The 23,721-nt window shown below is 37.1% G+C and overlaps 1 protein-coding gene across 1 annotated transcript; it reads right to left on the reverse strand.

Moving 5' to 3' along the window:
• Positions 1-23,063, reverse strand: LOC125236372 (odorant receptor coreceptor). Its single transcript, XM_048143156.1, has 11 exons — positions 23,005-23,063; positions 22,806-22,905; positions 22,123-22,333; positions 10,031-10,167; positions 7,799-7,959; positions 4,641-4,827; positions 3,974-4,187; positions 2,782-2,881; positions 2,482-2,586; positions 1,776-1,931; positions 1-729 (listed from the first exon to the last, which is right to left on the reverse strand). Exons 2-11 carry the CDS (start codon positions 22,903-22,905, stop codon positions 679-681), a joined length of 1,422 nt encoding a protein of 473 aa, XP_047999113.1. The 5' UTR covers positions 23,005-23,063; the 3' UTR covers positions 1-678.
• Positions 23,064-23,721: the final 658 nt, after the last annotated feature.

Genomic DNA, 23,721 nt, shown 5'->3' on the forward strand with positions numbered 1-23,721 from the left:
TGCAAGCTTCCCTTGTCAGCTATGTGGCAAAATATGTCGCTCTCGCATAGGTCTCTTTAATCATCAAAAGCGATGTCTCTCGGACATTGCACCATAAATCGTCTGAAATAGACGCGAAGGCCCGTAGTAGTAGATCTAGGTAGAGTAACATTACTAGACATACTTACAGTTCTAAAAACAGTTCAATAATATAATTTTCAGACCTTCAGTAATACTTGTAACTTCATATTCGTATATTGAAAAAAGTAAGACTAAGTACAAATAAAAGTAAATATTTTTCCACAGTCTGAAAAGAAAGATAGACTTTATATTATAAAAAAAATTTAAGTTGTAACGTAACTATAATTATTATGGCTCCATTATTTTGAATGTATGATTTCACTATAAATACCTACCTGTCGTAATAAATGTTTTATATACAATAAAAATATAATAAAAGTAGATTCCTCAGCAGCATAAAGTAAAGTAAAAAGTTATATTATGATATGTCAAGTCGTAATACAATAATATAAGTTCTTTCATTTTCACTACCTATTTCATAACAAGTACAATAAAATTAATCATACTGACGTCACTGCTTTACAGTTTTCAACAACCTCAAAGTGGCAAATACTTAATTCAGCAGACTCGAAGGTATAATTTGTATTTGTAAGTTACCTTTGACGATTTCGATGGCATCTACTTCAGTTGTACCAACACCATGAAGTAGGTGACGACAGCGCCAAGTACCTTGGGAGAATAAAAGAAAACAAATTAAAGAACCAAGATTTTCTTGGTCAGTTTTCTGACTCTAGACGTTTTGTGCTTCATATAATTATTATTATATTTCTTGAAGAATCTTTGTGCATGATGTCTTTTAATACCAGTTAACATAGAACATACAGGAATAGTTTCACAGCCCGATAAGATTTGCAGAAAGTTACAACGTTGTTGTAATGTCCGTCCCTTATTCTTATTCTTGCATATAATAATATTATTTTCACCACACCAACTGATAAAGGCTTACTTTGCTATTCGAAAACAGATAGCAAAATTGCATTTTATCCACAAGAGCGCAAAGTAATTTCATACAAATTTTAACTTGATATCTTGAGCTGGCTGGTAGAAATTACCTATAAATGATGATTTTGAATTATAAATATTGAACAAATTGATAGATTTGATTTAGTTTGATGTTTTATAGTCAGTATTTTGTTCGTGTTGGTGTGGTGAAAAATTTTGTGTTTCACTCGGCGGCAGTTTGTTTAACCTTCGTGCCTTGAAACCCTCGCAACGCTCAAGATTCCACTTTTTGAACCACTCGCTACGCTCGCGGTTCAATATTGGAATCTTTCGCTTGCTTGGGCTTCAATATTGTCACGTGCGGTTAAACAACTACTTTGCCCCCTTGTAAAACAAATAACTATTTGATAGGGATTTCTATACAGTGTTGCCACTTTTAAATTTCTCTAATCTTTGTGGTACTGTTAGTCGCATTTGTGTACAAAAAAATTGCGGAAGGGTAAAGTACACCACAAAGATTAATCGCACTGGCGATTTAAATATATATATGTCGAACTATCAGACAAACTTAGAAATAAATATAAAATAACACATTTCAATTTGACATGCCTTCGTGCCATGCCGTGTGTGTCAGTTTATACACATTGTGCAAAGTTTTTTAACGGAAAGGTCAGTTACTAAAATGCTAGTCAACATAATGTATGATCTCAAGTTGTCACCAAAATATAATGGATGTGGTATCAAGTCAAAATCAAATTTCTAGTCACACTTACAGAAGCAAACAGATCCAACGAAACCGTAAAGAACTTGGCTCCCGAGATACTCATAGCCTTCTGACATTGCTGGCACACAATCTGGACGAAGGTCTTGGCCTCTTCAGAACCGTCGTACCATTGGCAGGAGTATGCTGCTTCCATCACTGATGAACTCTGCGTAAAAGAGATGTTAGGCATGATATATAAGGCACCAAGACCGAGACAATTGGCGTATTAGAAGAGAGGCCAGTGTTCAGCAGGGGGCGATAACGGGCGGATATGATGATGATGGTGAAGGCATGATACTGAAACTTAACATATAATTCTAATCGATTGTTAAAAAATTGACAGTCTAGGTACAGTATATCGGAGAAAATAAGAATATTTTGAAGCAAGAAGTTTTGACATAAAAGATTTTACCAGACCTCAAAAAGCTATTCGAGGAATTACTCAATTTACTCATAGTACCTATTTTTTAGATGCATTAACTATTATACTACCTATGCAAATTCCTCCACTTACGTCAGCATATCAACGTACAGATAATTGAAAATTGAGAAGACAACTGAAGACTAAATTAAGATTTAATCAGGTCCGCACAGAAAAACAGTCGGGTCCTCTTTAGCGTCTATTATTGTTAGTTTGGTTTGCATGCCTTATTTTGTGTTTAAAAAAATTATATTCTACTCTATTGAAATATTTGAAATTATAATTATGGTCATACCTCCTCAATAAGCCTGTTGCCGAAGATACAGAAATGGAACACCTGCCCCAGAGTGTAACTGAGGTATCCGATTGTGCTGAATGCATACACGTTGAGACCATCGATCTGTAAATTAATAAAATATACAGTAAGCTCTACAAAAAAACAATAGTGATATTGCTACCACCGACGTCCAAGCGATCCAAATGCTTCGAGAAATGATCTTTGCCAGATTGACCACCGTAAAGACTGTATAAGAAATAGTGAAAATACTAAAGCCGACTAAATCCATCCAGAAAATGCATCAAATACAAATTTTACCTTTGTCGCTTGATAAGCCAGAAGTGTAAGCGTGATGGTTGAAACCAACATGTGAAACAGTAGAGCAGTACCATAAGTATCTCCTATGGACGCCACCAGTCTGAAAAATATACCAAAAACTTTAATTACTATCCCATAAAGGAGTAGACAGAGCACATGAACTACTCAAGTTTCAGTGCCATTCTTGGCAAAAATGAGTTGAAAGAAAACGAAATTGTGGCATTGCAGTGACAGGTTGCCTAGCCTCTCGCCTACGCCACAATTTAACCCATAACCAGAGTCGACTTCTATGACACCTACGGGACACCAAAGGGTCTGGTGAAATTCTTAACCCGTCACCACACGGGCAATTTTAAATTAAGTAGGTATAATGATGTTTATCATGCAAAATTAACGTAGGACTCACTCAGTTTAGCAATTTGTTCCATTTGAACCATTCACTGAATTGCTTACACATATTTCAGAAAATTATGTTTACGAAATTGTTTGATGTTTCATAATTTAATGATGAAATCACCAACGAATGCGTACAAAGGAACGTAAGTAATATTACTCTTCATAACTTCCTAACAAGTACTAATGTGTATCTTGTGGAAAGTATTTTTTTAACGTACTCGTACCATTTACACATATACCTATGCATAAATATTTATTGCGTGCAGAAAGTTCCAAAAATGTTGGTGTGATGTAGAACATCGGATCAAGAAAGAAAACTTCCATTGTGGAATGGAAATTACAAATATAGTTATGAGACATTGCTGTAAATGTACAAAAATTACTAACTATAAAACTCCCGTGACACTCAAACATATTTAAATTATATTAAGCGGGTTATACATGTGCTAAGTCGGTATAACGTTCATGTTTCGATCCATTTCCAAGGATCTTTCTCAAGAGTAGCCGCTCACACAGAGCAAGCGCCCGCGCCCGTCGCGCTCTTGACATGTAAAGGCGGGGTCGCTACTCTTGAAAAAGATCCTCGGAAATAGATCGAAACATGTCGAACGTTATATCGACTAAACACGTGAGTAACCAACCTGCTTAAAATATTTTTAAATGTAGAAAAATTTGCAATTTTGAAACGCCCTGCTCAAAATTTCGTCTTGTGTCTTCTCATAATAATTAGAGTCCATATAGCAAGTTGCACAAGGCAACTTCAGAAAATCAAAATTTGAAGAACAATATAACATACCTCACAACGTGCTTATGTCGTTCCACCCAATACTTGATAGCGGACCTGGCCAACATCTCCTGTTTCTGAGTCAACCCGTTCGGGTTTGGATTGGGAGAGTTGAAGTTCTGCAGTCTACCCCCGGCGCCTCTCAGCATCATGCCGAAATCCTGCTGCGTTGAGTATATACCCCGAATGTCCATGTCTGTAGGTTCTGGAACCTTTTCAGACTTTTCTGCAATAAGTTTCAGTCTTTAATTTTTAATAATCAGTAAATGATTGCTCAACGATATGGGGGGCAAAAGAAAAATTAAGAGTAGGTACCTATTAGGACATGTTTTCTGTTTAAAAATTAAAGACAAAAAAACAAATACTTCCACTCAATCAATTTTAACGAAATCAAATAATTCTGCACCTATTGTCACGATTACAAAGACCACAAATTAGAACTTGGACAATTATCTGACCAGTCCAAATACAAAATAATATTCATACTCTGAAGCACAGACATTTCACTCAACCATTTAAAAAGACTTGAAATTCGAAACTATCTATGTGTTTTTCTTATTGGCCATAATTATGTCTTCTTCTGGCATGGTCGCTATGTCATAGTTAAAACAACCGACATTACGCGAGGCAACCCTTGAGTTTGGAAGAAACTGGCTATACAATTATCATTATACCTTACCAGTAGAAGATGCCCTGAACAGCTCAGCAGTATTTGGGCGGTACGTGTCCAGAGCAGCGCTCAGCTCCATGAGCGGCTTCATGATGGCCTTGAGGTGCTGGAGCTGCTCGCAGGCGAAGATCAGCCAGGAACAGAACATGACATCCATGAGATTGGCGATCAACATGGAGAATAGGAGCCAGTAGATCTGTTGAAAGAGACAGTTATATTTTTTATATAAACGTGTGATGGAAGAAGACCTTAAGAGAATGATAAATTCAGAGATCGGACGGATTTGCGACATTCTTAGTGACTTACGTCATTTTAATGAATAATTTAAAAAATTAAAATTATAGCAACCGAAATAACATAATATTACAAAATGCAAATACATTGTATACATGTCAAAATCTAAATACTTAACTAAGGAACTACATTATTCATCGTCACAAGGTTCAAAAATTCATTAATTGTATAAAAACATTTTTCTTTCAACCATCTAAACAGATGCCGCTTAAAGTGGGCTATCGACGGCTGTTGCCTTATTTCGAGAGGTAAACTGTAAAATATTTTTTTTTGACATTGCCTGACAATTGGACGGTGTTATGGAATAGCGAACTAAGCGCCAAAATCCGAAAAAAAAGTTATGAATGCAGTTCGGATATAAATGTGATAATCTATAGTATTGACTATTTCTTTGTTGAAAAATCATGCTTACAGCCTTATTTTAAGGGGTAGAATCAAGCGACACGTTAAAATTTGTATGGCCCTGTGTACTAAGTCGTTACGTAAAAACGAATTGAACGCCAAATTTACTTTTACAAATTATAATAAGCGTATATTCTAAATCGCTAAATCGAGTTAAACGCCATAAAGATGTTATTAATTCGTTTTGGTTTAAAGTTTTGATGATTTATAAACGCAATATCGATTTAACCGCCCTAATGGTGTCGTTTAATTCGTTGTTACATATTTGAAATTGCAGGATATTTCGCTTAATGAGAACTAAGTATCAAGCGGTTTTGTTATATCATAATATCTTATGTGTGTAATCCTGGCTAGTACTAATGAATTATTATTAGTTACAATGCCAATTTTGCCATATATGCTGATTTTTTTGACATTTATTAAAAAAGTTGATTGTACAACAAAACTAAATTGTTAGACGGATTAGTCCTAATCATTGTGGAGGAAAACATTGTTGTTGATTTATTTACAATAGCACTATTTACTCAAATATATGGAATTTTATTTTATTCCAGTATTCACTTTACCTCTAACAATTTGCATTAAAGAATCAAGCGACAAAATATGTCTCATAGTACGCTACGGCGAAATAAATTAACCTCATCGCAGTATTAGTTCAATAAAGAATCAAGCGGAAAAACGTTAATAACTTCGAAACTAGAATAGGTATGGTGTTATTTTTTTTTTCTATTTAAATTATGAACACTTATATAGGTTCAATTATTCAAATATATAGGTTCAAAAATTAACTTTTTTGCTTTATAACTAAATGAACTTACAACAACTGATTCAAATTTCAAATCTTTCTAGCTCATTTTCTCGATTTCAACTAACTGTCGCTTGATCGCTTATTCCATAACACTGTCCAATTTTTCTTCTGTAATGCGCTTTTACATTTTGGCATAACTAATTTTGTAGGATCTCTGGGTCGGAGCTTAGGGTGTGTACTAATTGTCGTATATAAATGAGGATTACCATAAACAAATATAGATACTTCAAAAATGTATAGCCCTGTGAGAGTCAAAAGGTTTAGCTTTTTAAACAATGGCCGGCACGGTTCTTGATATCCTACTCCGCTTACGGCTCTCACACATTTCTTTTGCACTAAGAATACTCGCCAAATATCGCTCGCATTACCCCATAATATTAAACCATACCTTAATTGAGAAGCTACATAACCATGGTATGCTGTTAAGGCAACTTTTTCACCAGCAGCAACCCGGTTTAGTTATCTTAGGGCATACGTAAACTTTTCTAGTTTAGTGCAAATGTTGTCTATATGATTTTTTTTTTTATATGTACTTATATTTAGGATAAGTCAAGGGAAACAAAATTGAGAATGAACAATATTTATACGCATTTGGTTTTGGATTTCATGACACAAATACAGCCTGACCAGAAATATATGACTCCTATGAATGCGCCATATTACGGAATTTCCTTAGAACTATTTTTTTCATACTATATATTCATATAATCGGAATAATAGCGCTCTCTATACAATAGTTATATATTTCAGGCCAGGCTTTAAATAACTAGTTATAATCGAAGTTTTATCCTAAAAACTTCAACTCGAAAAGGTTTTTAAACCTTGTGCCAAGTTTGGTACAAGATTGATCACCTCCCACGTACTTAGTTGCTAACGTGCTGGAACGTAATGTAAAAAGGCTATTCCAGCTCTAGTGCACGGGCTTTTAAGTCATTACTTACGTTGGACGTTTTCCGATAACTATTTACACTACTTATTTAGGCTTTGATAGGAGAACATACCTTAGCACTTTGCTGAATTAACCTAACGGTCAAAGGTAGATGAAAACTTTTGGGATGCAGATAGAAAAATGTTCGGCTAAATCCAAATAACCAGAAAACTGTTTGTTTCAAAAACAGATTTATTTTCATATGTAAGAGATTGTGTGTCTTGCGATATTCATATTTATGTATATACGTACGAGTATATATATATCGTATTTTATTTGTGTATTCGTGTATGTAGTTTATTTCATAATATTATTTAGTTTTTATGTAGTTTATTTACTTGTGGACATTATTTTGGTTTATTTCTGACCTTTATTGTACTTCTGTAAGTTTGTCTATCTTGCCTACTTTAATGTTCCTCTCATCTAATCTGAGGTGAGCTGGAAGAGATCCCTTATAGGGATAAGTTCGCCTCTGTACCTCTGTTCCTGTAAACTTTATATGAATCTGTTGTACACAATAAAGTGATTACTACTACTACTACTACTACTACTAAAACTCTTTCATATCTACATGCTGTGAAATAAATGCTGCAATTATTATTTTAGTAAAATCCAGATTGATTGAAGGCCTGTCACTCTCAGTTATTCGTCACTGTAACTTTTTGCTTCTAACTGGCAGGCTGATATCCTCGAGCCTATATGTACAATAAAGTTTGAATAAATAAATTGACAAACCTGATAGACGAAAGCCACCATGTACATGGTCCCGCCCATAGCGTCGAAGGGGTACCAGGCCTTTAGCGGGAGCCTGGGAGCTGGCTCAGTGAGGGTCTCATTGCTCTCCTTGTCGGCAATTAGGCGGACAGACTCGCCGAAAAATGTGAGCGTCACCCAGCCTAGGGAATAAAAGGGATATAAATTATAAAACCATGTCAATACGAACCAAAGCACAAGTTTTTAAATAACACGATAGTACATTCGTAGTACAGTCGAGTCCACAATCATCTTTTTTTTTTATTATGAACTGATCGGCGATTGACCCTAGTCACACCTGATGGGAAGTGAAGACAGAGTCTAAGATGGAGCTCACCGATTCTAAAGCCAGCATGCCAAAAATAGACCACGAGCCACGAACATGTATTCATGACCAATCGCATCTCGCGCAGTACTTCGAAAAGTAACAGCCATGAATAGCAGCATTAGCAGCAGCAGCAGTCAGCTGGCACTTTGTTGGTGGGTTGAAAATAGTTGTTTTACAAGGGAGCAAAATTGTTGTCTAATCGCACGTGCTTGTTAGTATTGATAGATTCCAATACTGAACCGCGAGCATAGCAAGTGGTACATAATGTGGAATATTGAGCGTTGTGAGAGTTTCAAGGCATACGAAACAAATACATATTACCACCGAGTGAAACACATTTTTCACCACACCAACACGAGGAAAATATTAACTGTAAAACATGAACTAAATCAAAATCGTCAATTTATTAAACATTCATGATTTAAAATCATTAATCAAACATCAATTCTGTAAGCCAGCTTTAGGCATCAAGTTAAAATTTTCAATGAAATTACTTTACACTCTTGTGGATAAAATGCAACTGTACTATTCATTTATGAAGTATCAAGAGAGAAAGACCAGCTAGTATGGTAAAAATATGTTTAAAGACGTCTCTACAAGAATATACTCGTATAAACTATAATTTTGGAATGTTGGTTTGAAAAGAAGTTTGAACTCGACTGTACAAGCAGAGTTGGCATTTCTCTCGAATCCCATTTCCTCGCACTATTTACGGTCCGCCGGGGCCAAGATACGGGGCTACGTGTTTATGCATTTGCGAACTAAAAACTTGGACTTGTGTCAAGAATAACAAAGGGTTGAATGTTCTTTGTCTTGTTAGTGTATTTTGTACTCGCAAGATGTTGACAATTTTACAAGCTTTGTCCTCTGCAATGTCATTACATCATTTCTTTCTGTTTTTTTTTTTTTGGTTTCTAGATATAAGCTTACGTATAAGAAGCCAATAACAGTCATCCATTAAAAATTGGTTGATTAGAAAACGTTAAAAAATTTTTAGAAAACGTTTTCTACAACCTCAATGAGTTCTTTCTGAAATATCCCGGGTAATAATTATAAGTTAGCCAGTAAGCTAATATAGTCAGTAGTTTTTAAGAATATTGTGCGCTCGAAATGGGCAACTGTTGATACCGTATTTCCTGTATATCATACCATCTTATGTACACAGTTAACAATGGATAAACTTTACTTTAAATACCATCAGCACTTAAATATCGTATTAAATGAAGTAATAATAAATGACAGCGTTCGTTTATAATTAGGTGATCTCAGTTAAATTACCACCATTTTGCTGATGAGAGAACAGAAACTGATGATGACTCTTTTGTAAAGAATGGCAAATAGGGTTGACTGTTATTTATATGCATTGTAACAGTGATTTTACAAAATTTTACCTCTTAAAATGTTACTATGTCATTATTTCTTAAGACACATTCAATGAAAGTGTACGCTTACACTTAAGTGAGAGACGAAACCACCATTTTACTAGCGGCTTTTGACCAACTTGAACGGTGAACAGGGGGGTTACCATGACGTACTAAAATCGTTCAGTTTAGGTTGAGAGAAAGGGACACAGCTATAGCAGTTACATTGCTCCGTCCCTCTCTCTCAACCTAAACTGAACGGCTTTAGCACGTCATGGTAACCCCCCAGATGTTGACAAACTGTCACAAGGTAGAGGCAGTTACCACATACAATGTACAACACTCGGAGGCTTTTCCCAACTAAAAGTGCTGGTACTCCTTGACGAAAGGTTGACTGGTTGAATGTCTGAATTATAGTAGATAATTGTATATGGGTACTGCATGTTCCTGAGAAATAACTTTATGGACATGTTAGTGTACTGTTCCTGAGAAATAACTTTTCTTTATGGACATTTTAGTACTTACTGACAACAGAGAGGCAGGTGGTACCACAGATGAAGTACAGAAGTCGACGGCTCTTGTCAAGCGAGAGCTGGTGGTACCTAGCATCGGACTCCGTGAACAGCGGGTGGCTGTTTGACTGATTCCATACTGCCAAAGTCCTGTAAAAATAAGAAAACTGAGTTCGCGAAAGTATTTACCCTTTTGAACGCCTTTATCAGAGAAAATAAAGGATGAGTCGCCGTCTCTCATGTGACTTAGTGAGAAAAAACATATTTTTGGCAAAATGCCAAACAATTGTTTCATCATGTGCGTTTGCTTGGGTTAGGTAACATAAAGGAGGTCGTCGTGTTAGGTAGTGACGTAAAAAAGGAATTCTTAAAATACATAAATTATCAAACGAATCTAATAAAAAACCTGAAATATAAAATCTCGGGCATTATGCAAACCAGCGAAACAATCGGCTGTCATCAATATTCATACCATTCAATCTTGTTACAAAAGAAACCGATCCACCCAATTTGAATATTTTTAGGGCGTCAAACGAAACTCGTTAAAATTGGTGGGTAAAGACTGGAAAGAAGATTAAAGGAATATATACCTTAATCCATTATTTTAATGTTTAATTAAGTTTTACACTAGCCAATGTTATAATGGCCTCATGTGAAATTAAATAGGTATAGGCACGTTAAATATAGCTAGTAGCTATAGATCCAATCCATGATAGATCAAATCCGAAGCTCTATTATCTTATCAACGTCTAATAGATAAATATTCAAAATTAAAATTGGGTATAAACTAGGGTGGAGCGAAAAAACACTTTTCTGGAATTAGCAAACCTAATAGTAAAGTTATCAATCAATGCCCCTTAGTCTATGAAGCCTTTGTGCAAATTTTCGGCTTTTTAAATCAACATCTTCTGCCTCCGCATTAGGGTTGAAATTTTGAAAATTTCATACAAACCTAAAAATTCAACTTTCAGATAAAAAAAAATCGGCAGTATTATGTTTAGTATATGTTATTGATACATATCATTATGAGAAACTACAAAAAGTTGCGAAAGTAGCGTCAAGAATCGCCAAAGTTTGTCTAGTTTCAGTACATTCGCCAAAATAGCCGCTAAAATACTGAAAATTGGCGATTTTTAACGCAATTTTCGCAATTTTTGGTAGTTTCTTGTAATAATATGTATCAATAATGTATACTGAACATAATACTGCCGAAAAAAAATTTTTATCTAAAAGTTGAATTTTCAGGTTTGTATGAGATTTTCAAAATTTCAAACTTATTGCGGAGGCAGAAATAAAAATCTGAAAATTTGCACAAAGGCTTTATAGACTAAGGGGCATTGATTGATAACTATTAGGTTTGCTAATTCCAGAAAAGTGTTTTTTCGCTCCACCCTAGTATAAACCTAAATAAAAATATTTCTACGAGTATATCATATGAAAGAAGATTGCTTGGTCAGTTATATTCATTTAGCAACATCGCTTTGGCAAGACTTGTAAGCCCATAATATAAGGAGGCTGGTTCTAACTCAAAATCTTTTAAATATTTGATTTTGTTATCATCAAGCAGGTAGATCAATATCATCATCACTCGCCTGCCCTTATCCAAGTCATTTGTCATTTAGGATTGGCGCAGCATGTCCTCTTCTTCCATACCTCTCTATCGCCCGTCATCTCATCAGTCACTTGTTTACGTTTCATTTCTTTCACAAGGTCCATCGACCTTTTTCTCAGTTTTTCTCTGCCATTACTTCCTTTCAACAAGCATGATCCTGTCTCCTGTCTGAACATGACAAAGCTAGTTACTCAAATTTTTCTTTAGTTATACAGACAAATTCTGACGCCTGATCGCAGTGGCTTTCAGCTAGCAATATGTTTAGTTGGGTCCATTTCGTGATGCACACTTAATGCTGTTCTCCGTTTTTTTTCTTTTTGTTCTTTGTTACATGTACTACGTACGTGTTTGTGTATGTCACGAATAAATGTCTTTTATCTTTATCCTGATCAATATGTAATTCATAAAAAAATAGGTATTCCAGCAACAAAGTAATAGCAAAGCAATATAAAATTGTAATAACCGTGAGAACTAGATCATTACCATAAGGACTAGGTCTCACACGCTTGACTTCTTTACGGTCTGGGTCATGGAAAGCGTGGGTGGATTTTTTCCCACGAATACGTCAATAATCTAAATACAGCCAATACATTAAAATATACTTGATACTGATATCATTTGATATTTTCCAGTCGGTTTTCGGTGAAGGAAAACATCGTGAGGAAATCGGACTAATCCCAATAGGGCCGAGTTACCCTGTGGGTTGGAAGGTCAGGATGGTAGCCGCTTTCGTAAAAAACTAGTGCCCACGCCAAATCTTGGTATTTATTGTCAAAATGGACCCCGGCTCCCTTGAGCCGTGGCAAATATCGGTATAGCGCAAGGAGGATAATGATGCCTGATATGATACTAAAATATTTTGTTTTCAGCATTTTTATAGCAGCATATATTACAGCCTGTAAAAAGAGTCATAAATCTCAACTTACCCAATACATAATCTCCAGAAACTTTTTCAAAACTGGTTGATTTCTCCCAAAAAATCTGATTGATCAAAACTAGTTCTTTACTCAAATAAAAGTCCTTAGTAATACAGACAAATTCTTGTCATCAATGTTAATTTAAAAATGTACGAACTTTAAAATTAACCACCAATTTAAATTTAAATTACAGTCGTAAAAGGTTTGCGGGATAAAACTTAATTAAAAGTAGCAGTTGCAGCCCACGCGACGCCATATATGTTACGATAGTTCGCTTTATGAGAATATTAAATTTAAATTTATATCACAAAATGTGGTTTCATTTATGCCTTCATTCATGTTTTGTTTGCTGGAAATTTTACATTTCTTATCTAGAAGAGTCTTTTTGTTTTTCGCATTAATTAAAAATGATCAACCACTTATGTTTTTAACACGCTTTTATTAGGTCGTCGTGTATGTAACTATGTATGTAATGGAATCTAAGGAAGCTAATTTAACCATCTTCCAGGAGTCGTAGCGTAATGAAAATTGGCAGCTATATGTAGTTCCGATGACAATACAATAATATGGTACTGTTGAGCTGATCTGATGATGGAGTCGGAAGATATGAACTGGAACTACATTATGGAACATCGTATCATAGCCGTTTTTGGGTTTCTTAGAAAAGTCTTGTAATGAACTTTGACTACAATTAGGTTTCAAGGTCTGATGATGAAGCCGAAAGATATGAACTGGAACTACATGATGGAACATCGTATCATAGCTGTTTTTGGGTTTCTTAGAAAAGTCTTGTAATGAACTTTGACTACGATTAGGTTTGAAGGTCTGATGATGGAGCCGGAAGATATGAACTGGAACTACATGATGGAACATCGTATCATAGCTGTTTTTGGGCTTCTTAGGAAAGTCTTGTAATGAACTTTGACTACAATTAGGTTTCAAGGTCTGATGATGGAGCCGGAAGATATGAGCTGGAACTACATGATGGAACATCGTATCATAGCTGTTTTTGGGCTTCTTAGAAAAGTCTTGTAATGAACTTTGACTACGATTAGGTTTCAAGGTCTGATAATGGAGCCGGAAGATATGAACTGGAACTACATGATGGAACATCGTATCATAGCTGTTTTTGGGCTTCTTAGAAAAGTCTTGTAATGAACTATGACTACGATTAGGTTTCAAGGCCTGATGATGGTTCCGGAAGATAAGAACAGAAAAAAAGGGGGGGGGCTCGACGGGGGAAGCATGAAAGAAAGATCAACGTAGTATTTAAAATAAGTTGGGTTAGCGTTTTCTTGCGACCTTTCAGAGCAAACAAAGGGGGGCTCGGGGGGCGAAGCCCCCCGCATAAAAGAAAGATCAACGTTGTATTTAAAATAAGTTGGGTTAAGATTTTCTTGTGATCCTTAAGAGTAAAGAAAAGGGGGCTCGGGGGGCGAAGCCCCCGCATGAAAGAAAGATCAACGTAGTATTTAGAATAAGTTGGGTTAGCGTTTTCTTGTGACCTTTAAGAGCAAACAAAGGGGGGCTCGGGGGGCGAAGCCCCCGCATGAAAGAAAGATCAACGTAGTATTTAAGATAAGTTGGGTTAGCGTTTTCTTGTGACCTTTAAGAGCAAACAAAGGGGGGCTAAGCCCCCCGATTAAAAGAAAAATTAACGTAGTATTTAAAATAAGTTGGGTTAGCGTTTTCTTGTGACCTTTCAGAGCAAACAAAGGGGGGCTCGGGGGGCGAAGCCCCCGCATAAAAGAAAGATCAACGTTGTATTTAAAATAAGTTGGGTTAAGGTTTTCTTGTGATCCTTAAAAGTAAAAAAAAAGGGGGGCTCGGGGGGCGAAGCCCCCCGCATGAAAGAAAGATCAACGTAGTATTTAGAATAAGTTGGGTTAGCGTTTTCTTGTGACCTTTAAGAGCAAACAAAGGGGGGCTCGGGGGGCGAAGCCCCCCGCATGAAAGAAAGATCAACGTAGTATTGAGAATAAGTTGGGTTAGCGTTCTCTTGTGACCTTTCAGAGCAAACAAAGGGGGGCTCGGGGGGCGAAGCCCCCGCATAAAAGAAAGATAAACGTTGTATTTAAAATAAGTTGGGTTAGGGTTTTCTTGTTACCCTTAAGAGTAACGAAAAGGGGGCTCGGGGGGCGAAGCCCCCCGCATAAAAGAAAGATTAACGTAGTATTTAAAATAATTTGGGTTAGCGTTTTCTTGTGACCATTCAGAGCAAACAAAGGGGGGCTCGGGGGGCGAAGCCCCCCGCATAAAAGAAAGATCAAAGTTGTATTTAAAATAAGTTGGGTTAAGGTTTTCTTGTGATCCTTAAGAGTAAAAAAAGGGGGGCTCGGGGGCGAAGCCCCCGCATGAAAGAAAAATCAACGTAGTATTTAGAATAAGTTGGGTTAGCGTTTTCTTGTGACCTTTAAGAGCAAACAAAGGGGGGCTCGGGGGGCGTAGCCCCCCGCATGAAAGAAAGATCAACGTAGTATTTAAGATAAGTTAGGTTAGCGTTTTCTTGTGACCTTTAAGAGCAAACAAAGGGGGGGCTCGGGGGCGAAGCCCCCGTATAAAAGAAAGATCAACGTTGTATTTAAAATAAGTTGGGTTAAGGTTTTCTTGTGATCCTTAAGAGTAAAGAAAGGGGGGCTCGGGGGCGAAGCCCCCGCATGAAAGAAAGATCAACGTAGTATTTAGAATAAGTTGGGTTAACGTTTTCTTGTGACCTTTAAGAGCAAAGAAAAGGGGGCTCGGGGGCGAAGCCCCCGCATAAAAGAAAGATTAACGTAGTATTTAAAATAAGTTGGGTTAGCGTTTTCTTGTGACCTTTCAGAGCAAACAAAGGGGGCTCGGGGGCGAAGCCCCCGCATAAAAGAAAGATCAAAGTTGTATTTAAAATAAGTTGGGTTAAGGTTTTCTTGTGATCCTTAAGAGTAAAGAAAAGGGGGCTCGGGGGCGAAGCCCCCGCATTAAAGAAAAATCAACGTAGTATTTAGAATAAGTTGGGTTAGCGTTTTCTTGTGACCTTTAAGAGCAAACAAAGGGGGCTCGGGGGCGAAGCCCCCGCATGAAAGAAAGATCAACGTTGTATTTAAAATAAGTTGGGTTAAGGTTTTCTTGTGATCCTTAAGAGTAAAAAAAGGGGGCTCGGGGGCGAAGCCCCCGCATAAAAGAAAGATCAACGTAGTATTTAGAATAAGTTGGGTTAACGTTTTCTTGTGACCTTTAAGAGCAAACAAAGGGGGGCTCGGGGGGCGAAGCCCCCCGCATAAAAGAAAGATTAACGTAGTATTTAAAATAAGTTGGGTTAGCGTTTTCTTGTGACCTTTCAGAGCAAACAAAGGGGTGGCTCGGGGGGCGAAGCCCCCCGCATAAAAGAAAGATTAACGTAGTATTTAAAATAAGTTGGGTTAGGTTAGAAATAAAAGAAAGATCAACGTTGTATTTAAAATAAGTTGGGTTAAGGTTTTCTTGTGATCCTTAAGAGTAAAGAAAAGGGGGGCTCGGGGTGCGAAGCCCCCCGCATGAAAGAAAGATCAACGTAGTATTTAGAATAAGTTGGGTTAGCGTTTTCTTGTGACCTTTAAGAACAAACAAAGGGGGGCTCGGGGGCGAAGCCCCCCGCATAAAAGAAAGATTAACGTAGTATTTAAAATAAGTTGGGTTAGCGTTTTCGTGCGACCTTTCAGAGCAAACAAAGGGGGGCTCGGGGGCGAAGCCCCCGCATAAAAGAAAGACCAACGTTGTATTTAAAATAAGTTGGGTTAAGATTTTCTTGTGATCCTTAAGAGTAAAAAAAGGGGGGCTCGGGGGCGAAGCCCCCGCATGAAAGAAAGATCAACGTAGTATTTAGAATAAGTTGGGTTAGCGTTTTCTTGTGACCTTTAAGAGCAAACAAAGGGGGGCTCGGGGGGCGAAGCCCCCCGCATGAAAGAAAGATCAACGTAGTATTTAAGATAAGTTGGGTTAGCGTTTTCTTGTGACCTTTAAGAGCAAACAAAGGGGGGCTCGGGGGGCGAAGCCCCCCGCTTAAAAGAAAGATTAACGTAGTATTTAAAATAAGTTGGGTTAGCGTTTTCTTGTGACCTTTCAGAGCAAACAAAGGGGGCTCGGGGGGCGAAGCCCCCCGCATAAAAGAAAGATCAACGTTGTATTTAAAATAAGTTGGGTTAAGGTTTTCTTGTGATCCTTAAAAGTAAAAAAAAAGGGGCGCATGAAAGAAAGATGAACGTAGTATTTAGAATAAGTTGGGTTAGCGTTTTCTTGTGACCTTTAAGAGCAAACAAAGGGGGGCTCGGGGGGCGAAGCCCCCGCATGAAAGAAAGATCAACGTAGTATTGAGAATAAGTTGGGTTAGCGTTTTATTGTGACCTTTAAGAGCAAACAAAGGGGGGCTCGGAAGGCGAAGCCCCCCGCACGAAAGAAAGTTCAACGTAGTATTTAAGGTAAGTTGGGTTAGCGTTATCTTGTGACCTTTAAGAGCAAACAAAGGGGGCTCGGGGGCGAAGCCCCCCGCATAAAAGAAAGATAAACGTTGTATTTAAAATAAGTTGGGTTAGGGTTTTCTTGTTATCCTTAAGAGTAACGAAAAGGGGGCTCGGGGGCGAAGCCCCCGCATAAAAGAAAGATTAACGTAGTATTTAAAATAATTTGGGTTAGCGTTTTCTTGTGACCTTTCAGAGCAAACAAAGGGGGCTCGGGGGCGAAGCCCCCCGCATAAAAGAAATATTAACGTAGTATTTAAAATAAGTTGGGTTAGGGTTTTCTTGATACCTTTAAGAGGAAACAAAGGGGGGCTCGGGGGGTGAAGCCCCCGCATAAAATAAAGATAAACGTTGTATTTAAAATAAGTTGGGTTAGGGTTTTCTTGTTACCCTTAAGAGTAACGAAAAGGGGGGCTCGGGGGGCGAAGCCCCCGCATAAAAGAAAGATTAACGTAGTATTTAAAATAAGTTGGGTTAGCGTTTTCTTGTGACCTTTCAGAGCAAACGTAGGGGGGCTCGGGGGGCGAACCCCCCGCATGAAAGAAAGATCAACGTAGTATTTAAGATAAGTTAGGTTAGCGTTTTCTTGTGACCTTTAAGAGCAAACAAAGGGGGCTCGGGGGCTAAGCCCCCGCATAAAAGAAAGATTAACGTAGTATTTAAGATAAGTTGGGTTAGCGTTTTCTTGTGACCTTTAAGAGCAAACAAAGGGGGGCTCGGGGGGCGAAGCCCCCCGCATAAAAGAAAGATAAACGTTGTATTTAAAATAAGTTGGGTTAGGGTTTTCTTGCTACCCTTAAGAGTAACTAAAAGGGGGGCTCGGGGGGCGAAGCCCCCGCATAAAAGAAAGATTAACGTAGTATTTAAAATAATTTGGGTTAGCGTTTTCTTGTGACCTTTCAGAGCAAACAAAGGGGGGCATTAAAGAAAGATCAACGTTGTATTTAAAATAAGTTGGGTTAAGGTTTTCTTGTGATCCTTAAGAGTATAGAAAAGGGGGGCTAGGGGGGCGAAGCCCCCCGCATGAAAGAAAGGTCAACGTAGTATTTAGAATAAGTTGGGTTAGCGTTTTCTTGTGACCTTTAAGAGCAAACAAAGGGGGGCTCGTGGGGTGAAGCCCCCCGCATGAAAGAAAGATCAACGTAGTATTTAAGATAAGTTGGGTTAGCGTTTTCTTGTGACCTTTAAGAGCAAACAAAGGGGGCTCGGGGGGCGAAGCCCCTCGCATAAAAAAAAGATTAACGTAGTATTTAATATAAGTTGGGTTAGCGTTTTCTTGTGACCTTTCAAGGCAAACAAAGGGGGGCTCGGGGGGCGAAGCCCCCCTCATAAAAGAAAGATCAATTTGTATTTAAAATAAGTTGGGTTAAGGTTTTCTTGTGATCCTTAAGAGTAAAAAAAAGGGGGGCTCGGGGGCGAAGCCCCCCGCATGAAAGAAAGATCAACGTAGTATTTAGAATAAGTTGGGTTAGCGTTTTCTTGTGACCTTTAAGAGCTAAGAAAGGGGGCTCGGGGGCGAAGCCCCCCGCATGAAAGAAAGATCAACGTAGTATTTAGAATAAGTTGGGTTAGCGTTTTCTTGTGACCTTTAAGAGCAAACAAAGGGGGGCTCGGGGGGCGAAGCCCCCTGCATAAAAGAAAGATTAACGTAGTATTTAAAATAAGTTGGGTTAGCGTTTTATTGTGACCTTTCAGAGCAAACAAAGGGGGGCTCGGGGGCGAAGCCCCCCGCATAAAAGAAAGATCAACGTTGTATTTAAAATAAGTTGGGTTAAGGTTTTCTTGTGATCCTTAAGAGTAAAGAAAAGGGGGCTCGGGGGCGAAGCCCCCGCATGAAAGAAAGATCAACGTAGTATTTAGAATAAGTTGGGTTAGCGTTTTCTTGTGACCTTTAAGAGCAAACAAAGGGGGTTTGGGGGCGAAGCCCCCGCATGAAAGAAAGATCAACGTAGTATTTAAGATAAGTTGGGTTAGCGTTTTCTTGTGACCTTTAAGAGCAAACAAATGGGGGCTCGGAAAAAAGAAATACTTAAATTTTGTTTGAATTAGTTGAAATGTGACAATATTTTCTAATCGAGTCAAACAAAATCCCACTAGCTGAGAGCTTCAAAACAATGTATGGCGAAAGTATGTCTCTCTAATGTCTTCAAAAAGTCCGCGATGGCACATGTCTATACTGTCTATCTTTTACGGATAACTTGCTAGGTATAAACATTTTTATGATAATACCGTAATAAGAAGGTAGCCGCTAGTTATTATTAAGTAGCAATGAGCAATAAGTACACGTTAAGCCACAACTGGCATGTAAAATCCGCCTACTTGAAATAAATTTATGTATAAATGTTAAAAGTATTTCATTATTAATGACTAAAAATTATAAAATAAATTAATAGTTTAAAAAACACTATAAAACACGCTTTTATAAATGCACGTAAAAGCCAAAAATAAATTATGGATCGTTCAAGTTGTCTCTATTTGTGAGCTGAAGTTTAAAAACTATGTGCTTTTAATTATAATATTTGATTGTAAAAGCGTGGGGCGCTGGAACAGGAAAGACTTTCTTGTAAACAAATACTAATCCGAACTTCCTGGCGAATGAAGTTGCATAAGAACATAACGTTTACATATGCCGCCTAAGGGTTACCAAAGAGAACCAAAGATATCTCGTCCACGAACAAGAACTCTGCATCCTGTCACTGTAGACACTTTCCCCTTTTGTACTTTGATTACCGGAAAAAAGCGGCGTTCTAAGTGTCGGTGACTGTCGACTCTCCTCGCTACTAGCGCATATTTTGTCTGAGTTCGACAAACTGGTACCTACTTTGAACACTGACTTTTAATTGATTTGACTGTTTAATGTAGAACCTACTAGTCATGCTGCAACTCCAGTTAGCGCGTCAATCTGTGTAACCTCCTTCCCGTAACATAGCATTATTTGATTTATCAGCAAGTTATACAAAAAGTCTTTCCTGTTCCAGCGCCCCACGCTTTTACAATCAAATATTATAATTAAAAGCACATAGTTTTTAAACTTCAGCTCACAAATAGAGACAACTTGAACGATCCATAATTTATTTTTGGCTTTTACGTGCATTTATAAAAGCGTGTTTTATAGTGTTTTTTAAACTATTAATTTATTTATATCACTATTTGAATTGCCGACCCCTGTTGTTGTCTGTGTTTTGTTATATTTGTTCAATTTTTTATTCGTGTTATTTTATTTGTTTTTGTTTAATTCATAAATTGTTATTTAACTGTGTATTTTGTATATATTTACCCTGTAAGTGTCTTGGTTTTTACTGTTAACTTATATGTGCGAAATAAACGAAACTGAAATTGAAGTAAATGGGATAAGGGCAATTCAATGATGATACCACTACATTTTTTTACATGTAACCAGAAATTTTCACAGCATCTTGAATGATATAAGTTAAAATCCCAGCAGCTCGAAAAGCTTAAAAAACCTGTTATATTTCTGAAGATTATTTCAAAACATTTTGTAGTATTCATTATGTTCGTAGGAAGCCAGTCCTGTCATTCAGATGGCAGACTGGTCAAACCAAACTGTTATGTTTCTGCAAGACTAGGTATTAAAATAAAATCCTGGCAAAAATTAACTCGGGATCACTTCGTTGAACAGGGCCATCGCAGGCGTCCTAAAAATGATTCTGTCAAGAATCTTTGTATTTTCTTGCTGAGCTAAAATTGGGTGGAAATTCATTTTTCTTTTGAGAGCCGACGACTTGTGAAATATTAATACATCCTTTTATCAAGATTTTGGCTGCTAAAATTTTAGCTGGGATCTCGAAGGAATATGATTAAATGGGCTCTGACTTGACTCGAGGGATAAAAAAGGCGAATAAATATTTTAGAACCTGTAATGTGTACAGAATAAGAAATTATTTACTATCGAAAACTGAGCATTTTTCGTTTTTATTTTTAGGCAACAAAATAATGTATTTTATTTTAATACTACGATAGGTACTTTGTGTTAAATAATAAAAACGACGTTTCGACTAATGCTCACATTACCTTTAATTTAAGAAGTCCTTGACTTCGCACTACTCGTAGTACAAATAATTTCGACATATCCTATGTATCACAAGCTTCATTAAATAGCGCCAAATTTTGCAACATTTTCCATTGCAAAGTATGTGGCGTAGTATGTATTAAAATTTTGTTCGTTTTCATACGTTTTTCATTAACCAGACAGTGATTGATGGCATAATTTAACAGGCCATAATCCTTTGTTTTCACACGAGAATTTGAATAATGTGGACACGGATAACGGTGTTAATAATATTTGCATACATTTTCATTATTGCTTTTACATATGCGTATTTCATATTCGGGATTTTAGTTCTCTCGCGGTAGGTAGGTATTTGGTTGATAAATGAGAAACTGAATTTATGAGTTAAATGAATCAGATATTTCATTAGAGGATTGAGTGGATTTATCCGAGTTATATAACTACCTACATAAGCATACATAGTTTTGTAACTAAGTTTTGGACAGCATAACAAGTGCAATAGATCGGATAGCAGTCTCCGGGCTTAACGTACCGGGTACCAGGGTTATACGTATAATTGGTATGGTAGTTGTATTTTTGTACACATACTGTAAGAATGTGAATGTGGCTCCCCGCTTTACATCGTTTTTTGATAATATTTTCATTTTCGGAAATAATCGCTCCTAAAGTAAAAAAAAGTGCGTCCCCCCCCTCTAACTTTTGAACCATTTGTTTAAAAAATATGAAAAAAATCACAAAAGTAGAACTTTATAAAGACTTTCTAGGAAAATTGTTTTGAACTTGATAGGTTTAGTAGTTTTTGAGAAAAATAAGGAAAACTACGGAACCCTACACTGAGCGTGGCCCGACACGCTCTTGGCCGGTTTTTTGTGTTGTGATTCATTTCATAATTTCTTAAGAGCAAGAATTTGGACTGACTACCTTTACATTGCTGAAGCTATTGGTGAGTAGATAATTCTCGAAAAGTTGCAGGGATTAATCATAACAATTTAATGGATCCCTGCTCTACAAGCTATAGAAAATCTGGACACGATGGTGATGATATAAGTTAGATTATTTATATTAAAAACATACCTATAGAAGCTCTTAGAGTTGATCGCAAAGAAGGCCAGCTTGATAATAGTGTGAGCGAAGAACAAGACCGTGATAGTGTTGGCGGTGAGCTCATTGACTTCCTCGGAGTACTGAGCCATGTTGATGCCCATGCAGATGAAGTTGATGACGATGAGGAAGGCATGCATTGAGGCGTAGACCTTACGGAGCAGCAATGACATGCCACCGGTTTCTGAGAACAAGTCAAGTTTTTAAAGGCATGTTAGAATTTTCTCAGTTTGCGTGCTTAGACGATGACTAATTTTAGAATGGTCTTGGTCTGAGCCCCCGATACACTTCGTTTGCTACATGAAGCATCTCATGGTCATAGAAGCTGTCAAGCAGCATGATCATAAACAAACTGAAATATTCGGATAAGTTTTGGTCTGAGGCTAGACCATTCTGATAGTGAATGGAGAGTTGTCAAAATTTTGCATTCATCATTCTTCGCAGTTGAAAGTTTAGTTTACATTGGAGAGATTTCATGTAGGAAGTACCTATGTATGTGCAGTACAATTTATTTGAATCAGAAATGGCTAAACAATCAAACTCCTTGACCGTCAAAAGATCAAACAACTATTTAAAACTTGAATTTTGTCAGCATCTTGTTATTGGTTAGAAATAATTTAAAAAACATATTTTTGGAATCGTTTACGAAAACTTACCTTCGGTGTAATTAAATAGGAAATGTCCGGCCATTTGCATCAGCTTGATGTTTGGCATCAAGTCGGACACAAGGCCCTGAGTTTTCACTTTGCCCATCATCTAAAATTGAGAAAAAAACGTTTAATCTCCGAATAAATTTACATTATTAAAAAAACCACCAGTCCTAAAACGATTCACTGATTTCTGACTGCGCATTACCTTGAGGGCTTTTTAATTTCTTTCTGTAATCAACACAATTCAATTGTCTCTAATTTTCGAATCCCTTGCCCATTTCGGCAAATGAGAATTTAATTACTCGATTGGATTATTTCGGCTTCTTTTAAAAAGGACGTGCGTCTTTTGTGCCAATGTCTTCGAGAATGATCGATTTTAATTTCACTGCCACCACACGCTGACGTGTATCTTTTTCAGAGACTTCTACCAATGATGACTAGTTTCTTGGGAATACAAGCAGATGGTCAGCAGCGGGGGCTTAGTGATTTGTCCCTTTTTAATTATTTATGGCTCGTCCATGTGTGTGTTAATTGCACACATGCAGGAAACAGCAAGTGTGTGACATCGATTTTCGGATCGAAGGAGCGGTCAATGTTAGTGTTTCATGTTTGTTTTCACCTTTATTTGTTGTTTGTTGGTTTGTTCAGTGGGAGTTCTTGGCTAAGTTAATTTTAATGCGCTGTGCTGACATATTTGGGTTGTGTTCGTGCTTCAGTAATATAAACAAAGTTATAAACAGCTAAAGTCAACATTTATAGAAGAGCACAGTTTATTAATTTCCCTTTGAGAAAGCTTAGGAACTACTCGTACGCTACGTCGTATCTAGTAACACACAATATACATTTATAATTAAACGCTTATTTATATAAGTAAACGCATAAATGTAACATTTTGGCAAAAAGGTTTTTTGAATAAATTATT

This window comes from Leguminivora glycinivorella, chromosome 19 (genome assembly GCF_023078275.1).
Source record: "Leguminivora glycinivorella isolate SPB_JAAS2020 chromosome 19, LegGlyc_1.1, whole genome shotgun sequence".
Taxonomy (NCBI): Eukaryota; Metazoa; Arthropoda; class Insecta; order Lepidoptera; family Tortricidae; genus Leguminivora; species Leguminivora glycinivorella.